General features: G+C 52.6%; 9 protein-coding genes across 9 annotated transcripts; 2 read left to right on the forward strand and 7 right to left on the reverse strand.

Annotated features, from left to right (window-relative positions):
• Positions 1–297: 297 nt before the first annotated feature.
• Positions 298–1,737, reverse strand: AYO20_02433 (hypothetical protein; the record flags this gene model as incomplete). Its single annotated transcript, XM_022640737.1, has 4 exons — positions 298–584; positions 666–1,410; positions 1,469–1,542; positions 1,596–1,737. 4 exons carry the CDS (start codon positions 1,735–1,737, stop codon positions 298–300), a joined length of 1,248 nt encoding a protein of 415 aa, XP_022503386.1.
• Positions 1,738–2,485: 748 nt separating this feature from the next.
• Positions 2,486–4,647, reverse strand: AYO20_02434 (hypothetical protein; the record flags this gene model as incomplete). The annotated part of the gene is made up of 5 exons (XM_022640738.1): positions 2,486–2,538; positions 2,803–3,036; positions 3,096–3,717; positions 3,771–4,128; positions 4,178–4,647. 5 exons carry the CDS (start codon positions 4,645–4,647, stop codon positions 2,486–2,488), a joined length of 1,737 nt encoding a protein of 578 aa, XP_022503387.1.
• A 955-nt stretch (positions 4,648–5,602) lies between these two features.
• On the forward strand, positions 5,603–6,673 carry AYO20_02435 (hypothetical protein; the record flags this gene model as incomplete). The annotated part of the gene is made up of 1 exon (XM_022640739.1): positions 5,603–6,673. The coding sequence occupies one exon, from the start codon at positions 5,603–5,605 to the stop codon at positions 6,671–6,673; it is 1,071 nt and encodes a 356-aa protein (XP_022503388.1).
• A 207-nt stretch (positions 6,674–6,880) lies between these two features.
• AYO20_02436 (hypothetical protein) lies at positions 6,881–8,020 on the reverse strand (the record flags this gene model as incomplete). Its single annotated transcript, XM_022640740.1, has 1 exon — positions 6,881–8,020. One exon carries the CDS (start codon positions 8,018–8,020, stop codon positions 6,881–6,883), a length of 1,140 nt encoding a protein of 379 aa, XP_022503389.1.
• Positions 8,021–8,516: 496 nt separating this feature from the next.
• AYO20_02437 (hypothetical protein) lies at positions 8,517–9,623 on the forward strand (the record flags this gene model as incomplete). The annotated part of the gene is made up of 1 exon (XM_022640741.1): positions 8,517–9,623. The coding sequence occupies one exon, from the start codon at positions 8,517–8,519 to the stop codon at positions 9,621–9,623; it is 1,107 nt and encodes a 368-aa protein (XP_022503390.1).
• Positions 9,624–10,860: 1,237 nt separating this feature from the next.
• AYO20_02438 (hypothetical protein) lies at positions 10,861–11,788 on the reverse strand (the record flags this gene model as incomplete). Its single annotated transcript, XM_022640742.1, has 3 exons — positions 10,861–11,041; positions 11,199–11,350; positions 11,609–11,788. The coding sequence occupies 3 exons, from the start codon at positions 11,786–11,788 to the stop codon at positions 10,861–10,863; spliced, it is 513 nt and encodes a 170-aa protein (XP_022503391.1).
• Positions 11,789–12,753: 965 nt separating this feature from the next.
• Positions 12,754–14,418, reverse strand: AYO20_02439 (hypothetical protein; the record flags this gene model as incomplete). The annotated part of the gene is made up of 2 exons (XM_022640743.1): positions 12,754–13,871; positions 13,983–14,418. 2 exons carry the CDS (start codon positions 14,416–14,418, stop codon positions 12,754–12,756), a joined length of 1,554 nt encoding a protein of 517 aa, XP_022503392.1.
• Positions 14,419–17,640: 3,222 nt separating this feature from the next.
• Positions 17,641–20,792, reverse strand: AYO20_02440 (hypothetical protein; the record flags this gene model as incomplete). The annotated part of the gene is made up of 7 exons (XM_022640744.1): positions 17,641–17,775; positions 17,834–18,173; positions 18,222–18,767; positions 18,831–18,939; positions 18,990–19,149; positions 19,208–19,525; positions 20,736–20,792. 7 exons carry the CDS (start codon positions 20,790–20,792, stop codon positions 17,641–17,643), a joined length of 1,665 nt encoding a protein of 554 aa, XP_022503393.1.
• A 474-nt stretch (positions 20,793–21,266) lies between these two features.
• AYO20_02441 (haloacid dehalogenase, type II) lies at positions 21,267–21,998 on the reverse strand (the record flags this gene model as incomplete). The annotated part of the gene is made up of 1 exon (XM_022640745.1): positions 21,267–21,998. One exon carries the CDS (start codon positions 21,996–21,998, stop codon positions 21,267–21,269), a length of 732 nt encoding a protein of 243 aa, XP_022503394.1.
• Between the last annotated feature and the right edge of the window lie 41 nt (positions 21,999–22,039).

The following is a 22,039-nucleotide window of genomic DNA, read 5'->3' on the forward strand; positions in this document are numbered from 1 at the left end:
CGTCCCAGAATCTGGACCATCTCCGCGGTACATAATATCTCCATTGGTTCCCCCTGGCGTGTACCGAGTCGAAGGCACGGAGAAACCATAATCGAAGTGTTGACCCCGCAAGTCACCTCTCTCTTAGCTGAAGGCAGCAAAATGGACCAAACGCCGAGCTCCATGACATAGACCCAGAAGGGTTGATTCCCATGCAATTCAATGCGTATGTATGAGAGAGAGTCACAATCCCAAGCACGACATTCCCACCTCCCTCCCTATCCCAGTCGGAAAGTATCACTGTTACGTAACGACAACCTATGCGAAATACGGAGGGCAGTCACACTCGAGATTCGTCCTAGGACTCTGAGCGTTGTCCGCCGAGTAAGAGATCTGAGCGGGCAGAATGAGGCGGAACGTGCGGCGGCGATTTGATGCCGTGACTCGGACGCAGAGGTCGAGTTTATACCGGCGTGACACCAGCGAGGATTCGAAACTGGGGACCGGGTACTTTAGCTTGCCAAAGTTGAGCGTCAGATGGGCTTGGGCTTCCACGATCGACCGCTGTGCCGTGTCTGTGTTTGTGTCTGGCGTGCCGTCATCTTCTGTAGAATTTTGTCAGGGATATCAGGGATAGGGTCAGGGCAGAGCTAAACCGCAACTGTGCTGCCACCGCAGATACTTACGTGGTAGCGTATGAGGAATTTCCTTCCAGCTCGAGAATTGTACGGGCACTTCGGCTTTGGCGTAGACTCCCTCGTTGCGACATAGCGTGCCACGGGAAGATGAGACGTCTTTCAGCGTCGGAGCACTTTCGCGCGGGTCGCTGGAGATATAGGTCGAGAACACCAAGGATGCCATGCACTGGCCGATGCCTGGAGCCTGTGGAAGTTCTCGGCAGTTCCTAGTTACATAGTTGATTTGCCTCAGGCTTAACGTGGTAGAAAAGACCGTGTCGTCTGCAGGTTTGCACAGAATCACCGGCAAAGGCTGGCTGGCTTCGATTCGCAGCTCTCTCGTGCGAGATCCGCTGGGACGCCATATCCTCTGGCATCTCGACTGTGTTAAGACGTACTCGCCGGGAAAATCTGCTACACAGAATGGCGGAGGGACGTCCAGGGTCGGGATGATGTTGACAGTGCGGGTGATGCTGGCGACCACTTTGTCTCGGATAAGAGCCTGCACACGGAGATTGTAGCCGACATTGGATTCTCCCTGATACCGTGGCTGGAGGACAGGATGTTTCTTCACGCTCTCGAAACTAGGTAGGGATGGGGGAAGGTCTCGTAGGAACCCGTGATTCTGTCCCAGGAGCTCGGACTGTAGAGTCTTTGGTATGTCGAAGTGGAAGAAGCACTTGGGTGTGCTCTTTGCTTGGTCTTCGAGGCCGACGAAATCCCTCGCCGTCTTGATGTCGTCGAGCTGCAGGAGCTGCAGCCGGAGTCAACATAGAGCTCTTAGACAGGTTCCAAGTGTGAATCCCTCATACCCTTTGGATTCCGTGGACAAGGGTATCCGCATACCAGTCCGCGCTCCGGATGGTGTTTAACAAAACACCTGGTTCTATAAGCACGGGGTTCAAAGCACTGCGGAGGAAAAGCAGATCGCTAACTGACCCTCCAAGGTGACCTTGAGTCTGTCGAACTCGATACCTTTTGAGGCTGCTATGGAGATGTAGCCCTCAATACCAGCGTCGCCCAAAAAGTAGGGATCGTTGCTTGTAGAAAGGGCAAGGCCGTTGGTAAAAGTCAACTCCATTGTTCAACGGGACGACAGACAACAATGTATGCTCCCAGATGATCTGCATGTATACTGTAAAGGGTTCAAACGGCAAGCACAGACATGGGCTCTTCCGCTTGAGCGTCCAACTCCCATGCAGCCTCGGAGGATCGACTAGTAATATAGCAATGAGTAACTGGGAGGTATTTAGGTGTAGGTATCTCTTCCTTTTTCCAAGACATGATTCGACAACCCACATTGCCTGGAGCAATCACCGACAAGCACTAAATCCAGCAGAGCGGCACGAGACCTGGCGGCGGGGGATCCTCTTCCAGAATGTGCAAGAGCAGTGTTTTGGGTTAGATACCATAACTAGTGACAGCAATACATTTGGAGAGGAGTATTCCCAGGTCTAGCATTGGCATCCCCGGAGCTAGTGTAAAGAATAAGTGGCACCGTCTGACGAGAAGTAGTCATGAGGAGGGACTCATTATCAGATCAAGGGTAAACCTCCTTGGGCATAATAGCACCCCTATCTTTATCAATTACATTAATCATATTTGATTTGGCTGCTGGCTCATGGCTATTTAGTGACTACTAGCTGAAGTCTGAGAGGGTGTCTACTCTCCGTCAGACTGGGCCAATTTTCTTCTTCTTCTAGAAGCTCGTCCTATAAACCGGAACAGACGGAGATTGTCGATCTGCATTGGACTTTTCTATGAGTAAATTCCCTCAACCTTGCCTGGGCATCCATCTTCTTCTGGACGCCTTGTGACCTCATAATACCTCATTCTTCTTCCTCCGCCTCTCCAGAGTCGGCAAGAACTTGCCGGAGAGTCGCTGTATTCAACTTCAAACACCTAGAGACGCCCAGGTGCCCCAGAGTCGGAAGCAAGGCGTCACTACAGTGCCGCCATGTTGAGAAACTTCAGAGGAAGCTTTGCAAAAGCATACGTGGTTGTAACTCCAGATGTTTGACCCCTTTCATACCTCACTGACTTCTACAGATCATCCCGCCATCCTGCCCGATTCCATCCTGAGTTGTGGAACTGCCCGTGACATTCCACAATTCATTGCCCACACAGGGCCTGCACCAAAGTATACCTTTGGGGTCGTACTTTTGCTTGAGTGCCAACAGCCGCGGGTAGTTTGAGCCCCAGAAGGTGGTCTGCCAATTGGGCTCCGTTGGATCGGCTTCGTTCACGTACGCTCCCGTGTGAGGATCGAGGATTCGCAGGGCTTCGATGGCCCTATTGCGGAGCTCGTCCGTCACAGCTGTTTTTTCGGTCTGGTTCAAAGGTGTCCATTGGCGGTAGGTGACTTGCCAGGAGAGGAAGACTGGAGTCAGCACCGCGCTACCGCTTGGATAAATGAAGACAGCAGTATGATACACTCACCGAAATGAATATAGGTGTTGTTTCGCCACGTGGGACACACCGAGTTGTTCCCACCGGCTATTTTAGCATCGCGCACCCCTTTCCCCGCGACCAGGTGGTTGAGGAGTGTCCAGGTGCCATTTGATGCAGTGCGCAGTGCATTTTCCAGCGCTGTTTGGTTCCCCGTCAGAGCACCGCGGCTCAAGAGACGTGAACCTAGACGCTCAGACGGTCCTACAGTCTCAGGCTGGTTCGTCATCCAAAACTTGGTGAAATCTGGGATTGGGATGGTTTCGTTGGCGACAGAGACCCCGTCACCCCAGTCTGTTGTGTTGATCTTGGTGATGACGGGACCCAGGATTGCATTGACCTGGGTGGCAGTTTTGTTCGGGAAGAAGTAGCCACCGACTATAACCCCTGCCTGGTCCGGAGGGTTTGGCGGAGCGTATGGGATAAAGTAGTGGTATCCATTGGCACCTTTGTCCGACAGGCTGGGGACCTGCGAGGTGAAATATGTAGAGATTGACCAGAAAGTGTCGCTGTTGGAAGTGGTGTTGATGGAAAATATGGCAAGGCTGCCAGGAAGAGTGGGATAGACCTTCATGGTGACGCTGATGAGGACGCCAAAGGTTGAGCCTCCACCCTATAGCTTCGATCAGTCGATTCCTTGGTAGGACGGTTGACACAGTAGCTCACCCCTCTCATAGCCCAGAATAGATCTGGGTACGATTTCTCGTTGATGGTAACAAACTGGCCGTCTGGAGTGACCACTTCCATCTCGAGGACCTGGTCTGCTCCAAGTCCATATGTAGAGCTGATGGGAGAATGACCACCCCCGAGGACCCATCCACCAATACCGACCGACATATCACCACCTGCAATCACCGTGAGATTATGCTTTGCCACCTCTTGGTAGACTTCCGCCATCCTCGATCCAGCGGCGATCTTGACCGAGCCAACTCCGCCATATGGAAGAGCCCGTGTATCACTAGTATTCACCGAGACACCCACAATATTGTGCGTCCATATCGACAGAGACTGGCCTCCAGACGACCTGATGCAGTCAATTCCATTTCAATAGAAAAGGGGTTTATGACTCTTACCTGGACAGGAGATCATGACCAGTTCCTTTGACAATCAATCTCACCCCTGTGTTTGCAGCAAACTCCACTGCCGCTTGTACATCAGATGCTGTGGTAGCGTGAACAACGTAGGATGGATAAGCTGCGACTGAACAAGGGGCCAAAGGCGAGGGCAGACAACCATCATCATTGTAGTCCACCGAGATGGGATTGTTGGCGTGGAAGCTCGAGTTTGTCCATTGCGAAAGAACAAAAGCACAAGTGGCATTATTGAACAATGCGGTTTCTGGGTGACAGACAGCTCCAGGAGGGACGTCCACAAAGAGTCTTCCAGATACAGTCTCATTCAACTTTTGCCATGCCGACTGAGCAGGCCAGTTTTGCGAGGACGGAACGGGCTTGCAATATATAGCAGGGTCGGCAAGAGTCTGGTGTAGATAAACGAGAAAGAACAAGAAAGCCGTCAAAGGGCGAGGCTTTAGAGGGTTCATGCTGAAAAGGTGGGTACCAAGCAAGGGCACTATCTGATCAGGCCGGTATTCACACACTGTCTCTTGTTTGCTGCGGAATCAGGAAGCTTCTCTGCGCTGGCACTTATATAGCCACCACCAGCTCGTCGCATTCGAGCGAAAACATAGATCCTCGACGCGTGCCACAACTACATGACGACGAGGGCCATTCCTCTTCCAGAAATCCGAATACGACACTCGAAATCTGCCTTGCAAGGACAGTCGCCGTGGTAGTTGTAAGTAATTCAGATGCTCGAGGGTTGGACAAACGAGCATCGGCCAGGTCATGATGTCTGAACATATTCGCACATTTGTTCCTGTGTTGTCTGCCTTGGCTTGCTCGGCCACTCCTGAGAAAGGGTAGAAGGAACAAGTTCACCCAGACTTTCGCAGAATGAGACTAAGAGTGCAAAGCGCCAATCTCAGACGCGGGGAAGAGAAGTTTCTCCTCTCAACTCTGGTGAGAGTAAATCTCGCTAGACTATTCGCGGGAAGTGTCAAGGCTGACTCGGATTTCGCCTCGCTACAGCCACACGTGGTAAGCGGGTGCTGGTCAATGCGATATACACCAACCCAGGCCTGCTATTGCTTGGTCAATCGGAGCACATGCCTTTTTGCTGGGATCCTGGTCAGATTGCTGTCCGAGCGATACCATCTCCTCATATTCGGCAGCGTGACACCAAATCACGATAGAATATAGTCCCACGTGTGAAAGTAGAGTGGGCTTGACCAAGCGAAACCATGAACGGCAAAAGTATAGAATAGGAAATATGGGGTTGGCTTTGAATAGTCAACACCCGAGGCGAGACCGAAATGGTATTCACAACCTCAGTCGCGCATGTTGATAAACAACGATGTCTACGTTGACAATCAATGTCGACTTCGTCCCCTTTCCCTTCAAGGATTCCGAGAAGGTTATATATGCCAGAAGACGTCTATGGCGGTGGACAAGATCAAACCTTTCAACGATCCCCGGGTGCAGCAGCGTTCGGCGTTTCTCAATGGCCTGACCTATGGCTATCTATACTCTGAACCTCTTCCATCCGTGGCTCGACGGGGAACGGTCCTCCTCGTCCATGGATTTCCGGATCTTTCATTCGGATGGAGGTATCAGATTCCGTTCTTGACGTCGCTTGGTCTCACGGTCATTGCACCAGACTGCGTGGGATACGGACGGACCGACTCCCCTCCACATACATTATCAGACTATGGATACAAGCGCGCGGCGGACGACCTTGCCACGTTGTGCGAGCAACTTGGCCTAACGCAGATCATCCTGGGAGGCCATGACTGGGGTTCCGCGGTCGCCTGCCGTATGGCCCAGTACTATCCCAAGCTCGTCACCGCGCTCTTCATCTTCAGCACCCCGTACTTCCCACCGTCATCCCGCTTCGAGCCTCTGGCCAACATCATCCGCAATCACATGCCGCACATGACGTACCAAGGCCAGATGACGTCCGGCGCAGTTGAAGACAGGGTACAGTCTCGCGCGGAGATCCGGATGTTTCTGAACGCTGTTTTTGGGACCCTCGACACTGCCCGCGCCGACCGTCCCACCGGCTTCGACGTCCACTCCGGCATCAACCTCGACATGGTCCTCTCCGGCTCGGTCCCTGCCAACGACCTCCTCAGCAGCGACGAGCTCGACTTCTACACCGCGGAGTTCCACCGCAACGGCCTCACCGGCCCCGTGAACTGGTACCGCACCCGCGAGGTCAACTGGGCCCACGAATACGCCTACTTTTTCCACAACGGCGATATTGGCCGACCGTCCAGTCTACGATTCGGTCCAGAGCACGAGGTCCTCTATGTCCGAGCCACGCGTGACCCGGCCATCACCGACGCCATGGTCTCTCGTATGCTCCCGAAAGTCGAGAAGCTGACGCACCGCGAGATTGAGGCGGGGCATTGGGTGCTCTGGCAGATGCCGGCGGAAGTCAATCGCGTTCTTGAGCAGTGGCTCGAGGAAAAGGTTTTCAAGGAGTACCATCTCTCTAGCAAGTTGTGATCAGGGCAGTCTCTCTGCGCTTGGTCGACCGTTGCCGTAATGTCGTCACTGTAGTGGAATAATAAGCGGACTGGGAAAGGGGGGAGACTAGGCCAAAATGTGAATGGTCAATGAAACGTGCTTCTTGAAATAAAAGTGTCACGATCATGAAGTGCGTAACCGAGCATGCTATGGCGTGCCCTCTCCCGCTAAACCCAGAACCCCTAGTTAGAGCCCTAATATATGCATACTCGCCTGGATCCTCTCCTTCACGTCTCCTCGCACATGCTCCTTGTCGTCTTTCGACCTCACTGTCACAATCTCTCTGACAACATCCTCCACCAAGTCAAGTCTTTTCATATCCCGCAGCCACTCCTCGGGTATCTCCTCATCGCCGTAGAAAGCGCCCGCCAATCCACCGTATATGGCACCCACGGTGTCCGCGTCATCTCCCAAGTTGACAACTCTGACAGCGCCCTCGCGGAAGCTTGAGGTCGTGAAGAATGCCCAGAGCGCCGCTTCCAGGCTGTCCACGACGTAGCCCGAGCTACGAATTTCCGCGGCAGGCTTGTCGTGGAAGGAGGCCAGCGTGGCGTACGGTTCGAAACGGGCCACAAAGGAAGCGCTAGCGGTTGTGGATTTGGAGGATGTCGAGACTTCTATCTTGCTTCTTACTGCAGAGACGTAGTCTGAGATATAGCCCACGAGACTGTCTTTGGTCAGGTTTGGTTCTTGCAGGGCTTGCGCGACTAGTATCGTATAGAGTGCACAGGACAGGACGCAGCGCGGGTGTGGATGTGTGACTCTAGAGCTGTCCGCTGCAGCTTTGGTAGCTGTAGGGTCGTCTTGGCCGAAGAGCAGCGCGGCTGGCAACACTCGCATTAAACTCCCGTTACCACAGTATCGGTCTTGGTTGAAGCGGGAGTCGATGGTGGTCAAGGCACTCTGTATCGCTGCTTGGGATTTTGATGGATGCGGCGATTTCGCGCTCTCACCGTATGTATCGTCGACGATGACGGCATGCCTCCACACGCCCAGAGCCTCTCGTGTCAGGTTTCCGATGTCAAAGCACTTTCCGGTCGAGGATTGGTAGCCACCCTGGTACCACGCCAGATATTTGCGCGCTTGATCGACGCTGTTCGTCTCAGGTCCATGCTCGAGAAAAGAGCGGGCCAGGCAGAGAGCCATGGAGGTGTCGTCGGTGAAGTAGCCAGGACCCAGGCCGAAGTTGGGGTTGGCCTGCATGCCTGTGATGGTGGGAAAGCTGCCGCGTACACAGAACTCGGCTGGAGCTCCCAGAGCGTCACAGACAGCAAGGCCAAGGAAGGAGCCCCGGATCCTGGATGTAAGCGATGGAGAAGATGACATGTTGCCACCGGTGAACGTCGTTGAGTGGAGAGTTGGCGGTATTGCGGTGATTTTGAGCAGCGCCGACCTGTCCAGAAGTGCAGTGGCAACTTGTACTGGTGTTTATGGGCCTACTATGCTACTTTACAGAGGGGAACGTTTTCGAATGGTCCTGGCTACATGAGGCTCCAAGGGCATATATTGTTCTCTGAGTAAATGGGCATCTGTGGCATATTAGTTGGCGTGGTTCATGGGCTTCAAAATAGGGGCAGTGGGGCACAAGGCTGCCGAGAAAGGAGCCTTGCACGTGTCTTGGGCCGGACCACAGGGCCGAATCCACTATGGCCCCGCAATCACGTGCATCAAAATTTCCACAACAGAATTCCCCAAAATCTGGTCGACTGGTTTCTCCGCATCCGAGACTGCGAAATTTGTGAGGTGAGAGTTGCACACACAGTGATCTCTACAGTCTCCTCCTCTATGCCCATCTGGTCGGGCTTATTGGACCGCGAGGAGGATGGCTTCTACGAGGTCCGTGTCGTCGTTGCCAGCCACGCTGCAGACGTCAATCGTTCTGTGCCAGCAATTTGCTGCATCTCTGGCTCCAAATTCCTCGTTTGAAGTGCCTCAGAGCGATTCCAGCGAACCTTCTCCCCTGGTCCTTCTACATGCTGCCGCAACAACCCTGAGAGCGCAAGTTACCAAGTTGTCACTGTTAGCGATCACGGCCCCATTCACCCCTTCCGCCGTGTCGACATGTTTACTCCCATTGAACGAATCAATTCTGACCTCGTTGGTCACGGCCGCGTTGCTCACGACGCCAGACAAAACGACGCCGTCTTTCTCTGCCGAGTGCCGCAATCTGGCCGCAACAGCATTGCGTGATATGCAAACTCTCTTGCGACTCCTAGAGGAACGAAGTCGAACCGAGAAACCCACGGCAGAGCTTGATGACAGGGAAAAAGCGGGATTTACAGAGGCTACCGGCAAGGTGTGGGACGACTGCGACAAGCTGATCCCCCTGGCTGGTGAGGGTGTACCCGGTTATGTGGTGCGAAAGTCAAATCAGTGGCTAGATCTGATGAAAGATGCGGTCAAGGAGTTGGAAGATTGGGATCCCGAGGATGACATTGAAGAGCATGACCCATTTGGTCTCGGCCATAGCGACCACGAAGAATCTGACGACGTTAATGATGACGAGCGCGACAACGATCGAGCGGCCATATCCACCGGGGTCAAGGAACAAGCACTCAAAGTCTTGAACCGCATCCCACAAAGCATTCACGTCGTCATCAAGCAGAGACTCGAGAAAATTCCTAGGGATAAGACCAACTCGGCCAGTCAAATGTCTCAGATGGATACCCTCCTCAAACGAATCCGCCATGTGTCTGAACTTATTGACGAATCCGCCGAAGGCATGTATCTTGGTAATCCCGAATTGTGTCTGAAGAAGGCAGGCGAAGCTCGAGCTCTTACCATTGAGGTAGTGGAATCTGTGCTGCAACCGATCGAAGAACCGGATGTAAAGAAATCGACAGCCGAAACCAAGGAAGATAAATACGTCCAACGAGCACTTGAATGGATTCAAAAGGTTGACCCTAGGGCTTCAGTGGCACCAACATAACATGACATGTACTCGCCGGAGGTGCAAACACTATCTAGCATCCCATGCTATCGCATACTGCGCTACACCGTCCGTGTCGATTTCAAGGCCGAGCGTGGCTTGTCTAAAAACCATGGCTTATGCTCAATTCTTGAAGCACTTCGAGACGTACGACTTTAATCCACGTACAGACAAACACGAAACCCGCGAGCGGACGCATCTAGGATCATTATGCGTTGTTACCAGCAATAATGCACATCCTAAAATAGGCGCCACGCAATGGCAATTGCTTGACTGAAAGAGAACCGGATCAAGTGCACCAACAGAGCCCACAGGAAGGATCATAGCACCTGGCTAAAGCGGTCGTGAAAGCCTCCGTCCCGTCTTCTCTCCCGCAGCACGCGCCCTCGAACAAAGAACCCGAAGGGAGGCGGATGAATTCCCATGTGGATTGAACGTGACATCCCCCCTTCCTATTACAGCCGTTGGCAGCGATACGGGCCTCATCCTATGGGTATGTGAGTGATAAAGTTATGATCAAAGCATACCAGAGGATGTCGGGCGAGACCAACATGATTTCTGCACGGTGAAGCGCGTTGGCAGAAAATTCGAGTGGCGTCACATCTCCCAACCCGTGTGATGCTGAACGACGGGTCATATCGATGATTGCATAGAGAACAACGGAAACAAGCAAAATTGCGATGGTGACAGGGGGTTCCTATCCATACAGGCTACTTGAGATGTTCGTTGTTCAACACGATTCATATGGCCACCTGCTGTGGAAGGATTCTGGAAGAGAAGCTCATCCAGGACTGTTGGGCAAACCGTTCAACTCCTGGAAAAGAGCCTCGTGCTGGGATCATAGCCAGTTTTTCTCAAGGCACGCCACAACAGAGTCAAGACTGGCCCGAATGACACGTCATTAGATTGATGATTACACCTTGTTCGCTCTCGGACACCTACGGCAACCACTGCCAAATGTGCCAATCTCGCATACTATTCTCACAAGAAGCAAGGAGCGTGATATCTTCACAACCAATAATTCCATACATCCTATCCCATCCCTGGACAGGGAATTTCTCTCCAGCAGGTGTGCATGCGCAATCTCAATCAATCTCAACCTCAACCCGACCTTTTCCAACCAACGAACCCCGTCGTCCCTCTGCAGTGACTAAGTACAGTACCAATGAAACCGGTCCTTTTCCCATAGCTCCCTCACTTCGCTCACGGCAAATCTTTCTTCGAAGCCAGCACGGCCTCAAATAACCCGAACAGTCTTGCCCGTCTCGACCTGATAAATCCACCCGCTGATAACGATGTTGTCCGGCACTAGCTTGCTGTCTTTGAGATACTGCACGTCCTTTTTCACCTGGGCCTCCAGGTCCGAGAAGGTGAGGAAGTCGAGTTTGCGGGCATTCAGCTCGGCGAGGGCGTCGGACCTACATAAGATCTTGTGAGCGGATGGGGTTCGTTTTATAATGGGGATAGGGGGACCAATGAGGAGGAGCAGGAAGAGGAGCACAAGAGAACTCCATTTATCCCTCTCCCTCTCTCTGTCCTCTCTGTGGGTTTGGGTGGGTACATGTAAATACATACCCCAGGTTCTTCTCGACCAAGCCATAGGCATCGTCATTGGTAAATATCATCATGCCACAACCCGTGTGCTTGACGAGGACAATCTCCTGCGTGCCCAGGAGCTGCTCTGAGATGATGATGCTCCGGATGGCGTCGGGGGCGGAGGCTCCAGCCTGTTTTTTTGATCAGCCTTTCTCGTCTTCTTCCTTGGTAGCGCAGCGCAGCGCAACGAAAATCGAATCCAATCCTCCATCTCATCTCAGTTCCTTTGCTTTGCCAGCTCTTTTGCCAGGTCAAGTCGACTCATATCTACCTACCGAACTATACCTATACCTATACCTGAACCTGCACCTGTACCTCCTCCTGTGTCCCTACGCATGACTTGTATACACACAACCAATGATCGACAACGGGTGGGAAAGTCTACTCACATTCCGAATAACATGCGCGTCGCCGAGCTCGATCCCAAATGCGCGCGCCGGGTCGATACGGGCGTCCATGCAGGTCAAGACGAGGTATCGCTTGGCCGGGGGGAGGGCGAGGTGGCCCTGCGTGAAGGTGGAGGAGTAGGCCTCGGAGGCTGCCTCGACGTTTTTCTGGATCGCAGACATTGTTTTTTTTTTCCCGTTTGGAGTGGACGATTTGTTATGTCTATGACTATGACGATGGTGGTGGTGGTGGTGATTGTGATAGTTACTGCTGGCCAGCAAGTCACTTGTAGAATCGAATATCCCTCGCCGGTGGCTAGTTAGGCTGTAGGTTGTAACCTTGTTCGCGCCCGTGTGCTTGTTCGTGTGTACTTTCAACGAAGAGGAAGAAGAAGAAGACGAAGACGAGAAAGAAGAGTAGATAGATAGATAGGTAGACTGATAGATACACGCAAAGACCCCCAAACCTGACGGTTTAGACAGACACAGGACAAATTGCCAGAAGACCAGCTGAAGCGTTCAAGATGGTAGCTGCTTAGCTACAGTAGCTTGCCTGCTGTCAGTAATCGAGAGAGGGGTAACAACCACAATCTTCCCGTCGTCCATCGTCCATCGTCCCATTGATGCAATTCCCAGTTCCCGATATAGTCCATGACCGAAGCCCACAAAGGCATGGCGGACCGTGGCGGGCGATGGCGTGCTCGCTCGCTCGTGCGCTCACTACCTGGGTGATTGGAGGTGGAAACGGAGATGGAGGCAAGTTGACCAAGAAAAATTCGCCGTTTCGATAGAATTCGAGTCCGAGGTGTGGACCGTAGGACCGAGGAGGCCAAGATTTGGTTGCTTTCTTGGGAAACAGAACCATTGCCAGTATCACCAGTCCTTGTACTTGGGTTTGGAAAAGAGAACGTGCTGTGTTGTTGCTGGTGTCTCGTCGTGTATTTCGTCAATATCTTCATTCATTAGGGCGGGGATCAATTATATACTCTATGTAGATATACAATATCTTGCTTGGGCAACCTGTGGGAGTGTGTGCACATAGAAAACTACTAAATGCCCTGGTAAACTTCTCAGTAGAGGCTATCACCGTACAACCTCCATCGCGAGTGGCACTCTGGACCGACATGTCCAGTCCAACCCAAGTCCCTTCAGCAGTGCGACTCCCCTCGTCGTCTGACCGCGTGGTCTGCACCATGACCTCTCTCGTCTTGTCGGGCCTTGAACCCACCTTCCGACTTATCCTCTCCGCTCTCGGGCCATAATATCTGTTTGTTCACGATGGCCCGGATCATAAAACCGACGACAACGAACCACGCCACAATCAACAAGACTGTCATGACGCAGCCAATGACTCGCAGGGCACCGACGTCGAACGCCTCGGCGATGGCAAAGGTGGCCATGGTGAGGGCCGTCTGAGGGAAAATGAAACTGAACCAGGTCATGGCAAAGGGGATGCGATTCTTGCTGCGCAGACAATCCACGTTAGAGAGCAAGCTGACGATGAAGAACCACCACGCCAGACCCCAAAGCCAGAGACTCATCCAGGAGGCGACCAGCCTCAAGATCTGGGAGGCAAGCACCGCTGGCACATCCATGAAAGTAGATGATGGAGACGTAGCGAGGACACGACGTAGATTATCGGCCATGTTGATGGTTCCACTGGCTGTGAAGGCCGAAGGACCGACCGAGACAAACATACCGGGTCGAAGTGGTTCGGCGGGCAGTTTCTGCGTCATCAGTCGATATACAAAGGCCGAATAGATGGTGAGCGAGACAAGGAAACCGATGCCTTGGATCGTGAAGCCGCCAACCAAGATACGGATCGCGGCCTTCGAGCTCAGTGCCTTGTTGGCGATGCTGGCCGCATGTGGACCGATGATCAGCAAAGGATACGCCGGGAAGATCCAGATGGGTGTCATCCGCGCAATGGTGAATGTTTGGGTGGACCAGAGAACGAGGTAGATGATGATGCTCAAAGAGATGGCCAGGCCACAATCGAACCAGTAGAGGATCAAGACGGTCCGATTGAGCCAGGGTCCAACATAACCTGATCCATATTGCACGATATTGTTCAAGATGGTGCCAAAGGAGACGGCAAAGGCCGGCGCAAAGAGTGACTCGGTAGGATGAGTAAAGCTCGCCCGAAAGGTCCACGGGTACAGCGTGAATCGGGTTATAATCATGGCCCAAATGACGATATACAGGACAATGTTCAACAGAAAGACGACGACACCGATAGCGTAGAGACCGTGGAAGTGATACGGCACTATTGCACAAGATCTGCAGTCAGAGACACTTTTTCAGACGATGCACCTGAAAGCTGCACACTAGAACGAAGAGAGAGAGTGAGAGAGAGGAGACAGAAAGAGGACTGTACCAGTATACAAAACATTGGCAATGCCCCCCGTGGCCATTGTGAGCGTGAACCACGCCCACGTAACGTGTTTCATGCGTTGTGACCAGGAGAGGACCCTTGGTTGTTCATCCGGAACCCTCTCGCCCTTGTTTGCCTCTCGAGCCTCATCGCCTGGTATCGTCGTTTGTGAGTCCTCCCGTGGCCCCGTGGTGCTTTGAAGTAGCGATACATTATTGAGGTGTCTTGATCGATGGGCATGGTGTTCTGGGTCTTCCACGACCGGCGTCCGCCAGCCATCCTGGAGGTAAGGCAAGCTCGTCTCTGGACCTGGGTCTCGATCATAGTCACTGTGGTAGCGTTGGCTGATGGGGCGGGCTCGTTGCTTCATGGATTCATGACGCTGAGGTGGTACCACGACAGAGGAAGGACGTGAAGATCGACCTGGCGCAATTGACATTTCGACGTATTCTTGTTAGTCTCGGCTGCGGCCTGGTTATCCGGTCGAGCCTGCAACTTGGCATCGAAGACGACAAGCACCAAGTTGTCGGGTACCCAGTAGTTCATGAGTTTCCGAAGAAAGCCTGCGTCATCGGTAGCGACTGTCGATGTCCATGACCAAGACGACAGAGGCAGCAGCGCTGAAGCCGCAGCATCGCCCAGAGAAGTTCAGGAGTATTTGATATTGTACCAGACATGGATGTATGCATTCCGAGGCTACACGCTTCCGTTCTTGTACTTTGTAATGTTCTCAGCTAAAGGGAAAAGGATGGAACCCATTTGCCGTGTTTCCGTCGTTGGCGAGCATCTATGTGTCTCTTGGGAAGGCGGGTGTGGCCTGTCAGCATGATTCCGCAATGTCGATCTGCCTGATCAGTGTCAAATCTCGGACAGAACGGGACGGAAGTTGACCGCGGATGCGATCGTGGGGGCTGCATAGGGGTGATAGGTCATCATGAGGTGGGGCTCTATCGCGGCTCAAAATCTTCAAGCCTATAACCCATACTCGCGGAAATTGTCGTAGAATTTATGTGTTGACCTTCGTTACAACTCAACTCGAAATAACACAAATTGGGCACATGGTCTAGGGGTATGATTTTCGCTTCGCATCAGTGGCCCTTCTACGGGCTTTATACAATGTGTATGTGAAAGGTCCGGGGTTCAAATCCCCGTGTGTCCAGGGTACAAGCTTCCAGCCTCATGCTGGGAGAACGGCTTTTTTTTCAATGGGTTTTCGTGGAATACCGCCACTTAGGTATGTAGCCTGATTGGGCTTAGCGTCTTTCTCACGTGACTAGTTAGTATTACTGCCAGTACTAGTACTAAATCATGTGATTTAAGGGATTTCTATCGCTATATACAGGCAGGTATTTTTAATATAGAAATATATAGGTAGTATACTAAGAGTAATATCTATCCATTACGGCCTATTAAGTCTTCTCTAGGATTCTACTATATAATCCTAAGAAGTACTAAGAGACGAAATATGAGATCGAGACATTGGAATTCGAACTCCTCGCAATGGAGTCCTTCAACTGCTGCTTTCGCTTAAACCGGCTTCACAGCATCATTCGCTTTCCCCATAATGTGCAAGAGCGCGTTTCGCTACGAGTAAAAGATGGATGAATGTCTGACGATGACATAGATTTCTCAGTGCACGCCACTACCAGGCCCGAAGCTCCTGGCTGTCGAAAGTTGCGACCTGGGACATATATGATCATCTCCTTCGCGGACGGCACACGCATGTCCGACTTTCTGAAGGCACCGCTAACATTGGAAAATGCAGCGCCGATTGTGCTGCGATCAGATATCGACTATACACTTCTCTCTCGCTCGTATCGCAGCTGGCCACGGTTTTCATCGAGCTATCCAGATGCCGCTTTCACCAGATCGGAGCTATAGGTCAAGATCTATCTGCCAATGGCGGCGATAGCAAAAATGGTGGTTGTGTGACCAAGAGGGCGGTCACTTACCTGCAGACGATACCTCAGTTTCCAAACAATGTGGGCTTGAACCGATCTCGGGCGTTTCAAGCTCGCGTACCATTAACGTACACCAGGGTTGGGTAGATGCCACAGAGCACGACCAGCTAGTTGAGCCAGAAGGGTGGTTACACAAGCATCATCTCCCACTCCCACAGTCATTTTGCCGACTCATCAACTGGGAGGGCGCAAAACCCCCAGGAATGACAACGAAACGTTTTTCCACATGTCCAGGAGCGCGTGGCCTGGCTTATCGAAGGATTCTTGATGGCTTCTTGGCTCGCCTTAAAGCGCGATGTGGCATACACCGAATTCTTCCCGGGTGACGAAGCCTACACCGTCGACAAGGCCACGGTGAACCAAGAGCTTAACAAGTTTCTGAAAAGCATGGATGCTTTGCTGGAAGAAACGCAATAGCTTGGACCCGAGTTCTGAAATGTCGGCGACCCATACCGTACCATACCATACCTTGGTATTCAGATCACTGCTGCAGAACTTTCGGTCACTCCAAATCGGGCTTTAGGGAGAACCCTCGCCGCTTCCCTCAATGATGTTGGGTCACAATTTTGGAACTTGAGTCAGCAAGGACTTTATGCCAGTGATGTACGAATGAAGTGCGAACCTCACTAGCAAATCTCATTAGGTTGTGAGGACTTACTACGGGACTTAGGGAGGCAATCATGCGCCAGTGCCGGTGGAGGAGAACATAACCGAAAGTGCCCCCTCCCCCGCCTTCTGAGTGCGTGAACTATAAAACTGAGCGAGAGAGTTCCGGAATATCGCCCTTGTGCGCTTTTGAAGCACTGGAACTGGGGAATCATGGAGCCAAGTCGTGGTATTCTTTAGAAGGACCATCACGCTCATGAAACGACGACTCGTCCTGGTAGGCTTGAGGAGCCAACGTGCCGTTGGTGTGTCTTCAGGGACGCCACCCAAGAGTCTCTTTTCAGGGTTCTCGTGAATACTTGATAGTCCAGGAGAGGGACGACCTTTGGGCTACCGCCCCGACCACGTAGTCAGCTGGGTGAGCTGGCGAGGCTGGTAGGTCGCAGCAAGAGCGGCGCGAGGGCACGTGGGTTGTGAGGTAGACGAGGAAACAGTTGATTTTCGAGGCGGGGAGACGTAGTCGACAGAGGCGGGCGAAGAATAAGAGGGCTTGAACACGGTTGTGAAATATCATCTTTACGGAGTGGATATGAATGTAACCGAGCTACATACGTCGAGCAGCGTATATCTACTTTTGTGGGCAAATCAATTTGAGAAATGAATTGATATCACTTCAGGGTAGATGAACCCGCTCACCGGTCGCATATCGTCAACAACTCGGTATCTATTGCGACAATCCCCTACGGCATGGTGGCATATGAAAGTGAGGATTCCAAATGATTCACTGAGCAGGAAACGAGTAGGAACAAAGCCAATCACCCAGATCAACTCATGTCATATTGAAACAGCACCATCTATCTCACCGGGTGTGTGTGTATCCCAGGAGGCCATAACAAAGGGACAGATGGTCAAATAGAAATCCAGCTTGGACGAAACGGATGATAATACTTGTACAGGTAGGTAGGTCGACTGTTGCACTGTGTATAGGTCGTTGTTTGGCGCTTCAAAAGGAGTTATGACCATGTGCCTCCTCCTATGTGGGGGACCCTGAGTGATTATCAACCATTTCAACCGTGAAGCCAACTGCTGGGGGCTCAGATACCAAGGGTAAACTCCACGCCCACGTCAATGTCCCGTGCCATCTTGACAATCTTGGAGAGGTCTACCACCTTCTCTGCTGCTCCTTGCAGGTCGATGATGGAGAAGATCTTGAGGCCCGAGTTGTTGACCTGTGTAACAGCGGATCAGTTGTGGTGCCACATAAGGAACGTGCTCGAAAGAACTTACCAATTCAGCCGCTTCCTTCATGTTGGTACCCTGCAAACGACAAACAATCGGTAACCTCAAGTTCATTTGTTGTACAACATGGATCAAGCCTGACGCGATAGCATCACACCGGACAATACCGCCAAAGATGTTGACAAAAATGGCTGTGACCTTCGGGTCGTTCGTAATCAGTTCGAAGGCCGATCGGATGGCTTCCGGCGTGGCACCACCGCCGACATCCAAGAAGTTGGCAGGTGAGCCACCGTTGATCTTGATGATATCCATGGTCGCCATCGCCAGCCCAGCACCGTTGACAAGACACCCAATGTCACCATCCAATTTGATAAAGTTCAGACCGTGCCTGCGACTGTGTAAGCAGATGTGTTATGTTGGGGGGCAGATGACGTACTCTGCAGCCTTCACCTCATCGGGGTCCTCTTGTGAAGTATCTCTCCAGCTGAAGACCTCCTTCTGTCTGAACTCGGCGTTATCATCAAAGCCCAATTTGGCGTCCATGGCCAACACTTGATGGTCACTGGTCTCGCTGAGCGGGTTGATTTCAATCTGGGTGGCATCCTTCTCCATAAACACCTTGTACAGTCTTTGGATTGTGTTCTTTGCATCTTCAATGCACTGTTCGCTGAACCCGAGCTCGGTCGCAATATTTCGTGCGATTTCGTCTGTCACGCCCTTGTTGATATCGATAGGTGTTGTGATGATGGCATCGGGAGTCTCTTTGGCCACAGTTTCAATGTCCATGCCACCTTGGGACGACGCAACAATGACAGGCGATTGGGTGGACCGGTCCATGAGGATAGCGAGGTAGAATTCCCGGCGGGCAAATTTCCGTTCACAAATGTAGACCGAATTGCAGATGCGACCGCGGGCACCTGTCTGCTTCGTGACGAGCTTGTGCCCAATCATTTGGCTGGCGAACATCTTTGCTTCCGTAGGTCTGCTTCTCCGTCAGCCAGCTCTCCAGACTTTTCCCAGCGATGATTGCTAGAGGTGAACATACGAATAAATCACCCGCACGCCACCTTTGAGGCCATTGTCAAAGGTGCCTTTGCCTCGACCTCCTGCGAGGACTTGGGCCTTGATCACCATATCATCGCCCTCTATGATGGCTACGTCAGAGGATGTTCATGCTTCCCAAACGCCAATTGTCTGCGCATACCGATCTTCTTTGCAATCACTTCAGCTTCTTCTGCTGTTCGAGCAACTTCTCCTTTAGGGACACCGACGCCATAGGATCTGAGAAGGTCGGCAGCTCGATATTCATGGATGCTGAGATGTCTCAATTGTTGTTGTTGGATTGAGCTCCGCGCCGGGGTATCCTGCCACGCCATGTTAGAACAAACGGTGGAAAGACAATTGAAGCATTGCGTCACTTACTCTGACGGCCTTCAAGGCCAGGCCCAAGTTACGGCGACCCAATCTATACATGTTGCCCACAAGACTAGGAGAGAGTGACTTGGGGATTGGGGGACGCAGCAAGAAATGGACCAGATACAGCGTTGACAGATGCTCGGCAGCTTCGCAATCAGGGTTTCGGAGCTGATTGGTGGCTTGGGAGCAATTCTTGCCGAGCACCGCCACAGAAGCGCCGCAGAGCGCCACAGAGCAAGTGTAGCCGATAAAGTCTTGGCGCCGCCTCTTCCTCCATGGAGAGCTGGCATCGATATATGTATGATCCTTCTTGGAGGCTACTGGCTATCAATGACCGCAGTTTAATGCCGACTTACTATTCAATATCGAGATTTGACTTCGTGGCTTCTTCACTTCCCTATCGCAGAGCACATTGGATGAAGTTCTGCAGGTGATGAAACACAAGGAACCAATAACCCGTCACGATGCTGGTCAACCCGTGCAGATGCCTCTACCTACTCGACCCAGCCAAAAGCCTGCAGCATGCGGGGGCAGACTGACACATCTAGGCACCCATCCACAGTCCTCATACGAGTAGACCCCTTCAGCCTCTTAATCTTTCACCCTACAGACAACGCTTTGTCGAGAGTCAGAACGACGCTTTCGATATGGCCTCTGAACCGCAATCCATGACCAGTGATCAGCGAAGCGCACTAGTCTCTGCTAATTATCTTGCTCTAAAAGGGCAAGCTGTTGAACTTGAACAACTTTTGCGGCAGAGAAAAGTCCCCGTAACAACCATCCTAGCCTACTGTGCCGTCTCTTACGCAATTTCATCCGGGTCAACAGATGTCTTGGAGATTCTCTTGAGCTGTGGTTGCGATATTAATGAGCCAGAGAACTCGAGAGAACCGCCTTATCTCGCGTGAGTGGTGATGGCGCGGGGCTGTCCAAGTTTCTAATTTCGTGGGATTTGGAAAGGTTGCTCGAGCTAACAACGAGGACCTCGTTCGATGGTTTCTGAATCACGGCGCGGATCCCAACAGGGCCTGTGTGCTCCCTGACACGCCTCTCTCTCGCGCTGCTCAGCACCGTCGCTCAAAATCGTTCAGCTTCTCTTCGAACATGGCGCCTCAGCCAATGAAGGCTATCCCGTGAATTTCGCCTGTCTTCGGGACGACCAAGACATTGACATCCTGAAACTACTTGTCGATCAAGGTGCTTCTGTGGACAAACGTCTTTACGAAGATGAACCGGACCCTGGTTGGACCTCGATATTTGGAACAACGCCACTGATGAATGCGTGTGCGAAGAGGAACATTCCCGCCATCAAGTTCCTTCTCCAAAACGGGGCAGACCCAGACAAGCTGAGGCTCAACGGACCCAGTGCGCTGAGTGAAACGAAGGCAGGACAGGATCAAGATATAGTTGATCTTTTGTTGAGATACCGCCGATAGGCAATCACTTGGTAGCGTTGGAAGGAGGAAATTCTACGTCTTTGTGATTGCACACCGGAGCTGATACAGTTGGGATATCTTGGGAATGACCTACTCACCTCAAGAGGCCTCACTTCTTGAAAAGGCCAGACGGCAGCACGACCTCGAGTGGCCATGCTTGCTACGAAGATTCGGACCTATTCCGAGTTGGTTTGATGGTCACTACTCGGAAGATTCCGAACTCCAAGACTCGACGGGGAATTGTCCCATTAGGGACCGCATGGGTTCTTTTCTGAGCAAAGCTAACAGATCCTGCGGAAAGGGCTAGGATCTTTGGGTGCACGCCGTCTTTGTCGTCTGTATTTGTCCTACGGAGAGGGTAATTAGCTCGGCTGCTCTCTCGACATGTACTTCAATTTGCTGTTCTTGCTTCATCCTTTCGAGCCAAAGAGCATCGCGCCAGTATCAAGGGGGCACGGTACCCCGGCTGTTTCCTCTGCTCAATATAGCATGACAGATCAAGCAACTTCTTCCAGGAGTAGCTTGAATATTAGGTAGCTAGTACCTTGCCTCCTTGCCATCCATGTACATTTCATCACACAACATATCTTCTTCCTCTTATCATTCCCCCCTTGTGTACTCAACCCCCTCTACGACTTACGAGCAAGCTCGACCTCCCTCTCCACCGCATCCGCCATGTCCCTCAACGTGACAAACTTCCAATCATAGACCTCGCGGTCGCGGTTCCCCATGGTCCCCCGCCTCTCGATCCAGACGGACTTGATGCCCACCTCCCTCGCCGGGTGGTGGTCGTGAAACTGGCTCTGCGCGGTCTGCAAGACTTGGTGCTTCTCGACGCCAAACTCGGCCTTGACGGCCTCGAGCATGTACTCGAAGTTGCGGGGGTCGGGCTTGTACGACCCGACGTCCTGGGCGGTGATGATCTTGTCGAAGCGCACGCCGCCCAACGGCCCCGCGTTGGTCGCCGCGAAGCTCGCCCGGTCCACGTTCGACAGCACCACCAGCTTGTAGTGCCGCGACAGGCGGCGGAGCGCGTCGACCGTGTCCGGAAACGCGGGCCACGCGCCCACGCTCCGTCCGAACGCTTCGCATTCTTGGGCCGATGGCGCAGCCGCGTCGGATCCAGACACTCGCGCCGCGAATTGCGGGTACACGGCCGCCACGAGCTGCGCGTACGGCATCTCGGGCGTCTTGCGCTGCTGCTCCTTCTCCAGCTCGTGGTACAGCGCCAGCGTCTGGTCGCGCGTGAGTTTGTGAGGCTCGCTCAGCGGTTTCAGGCCCTCGACGATGCCCGTTTCCCAGTCGATCAGGGTCCCGTAGACGTCGAAGCACAGGAGGCGGAAATCGGTCAGTTTGGCCATTGTGGTGTTGTGTGGTGGTGGTGTTGGTGGTGAGTGGCGGC

This window comes from Fonsecaea nubica, assembly GCF_001646965.1.
Source record: "Fonsecaea nubica strain CBS 269.64 chromosome Unknown Scaff10, whole genome shotgun sequence".
NCBI lineage: Eukaryota > Fungi > Ascomycota > Eurotiomycetes > Chaetothyriales > Herpotrichiellaceae > Fonsecaea > Fonsecaea nubica.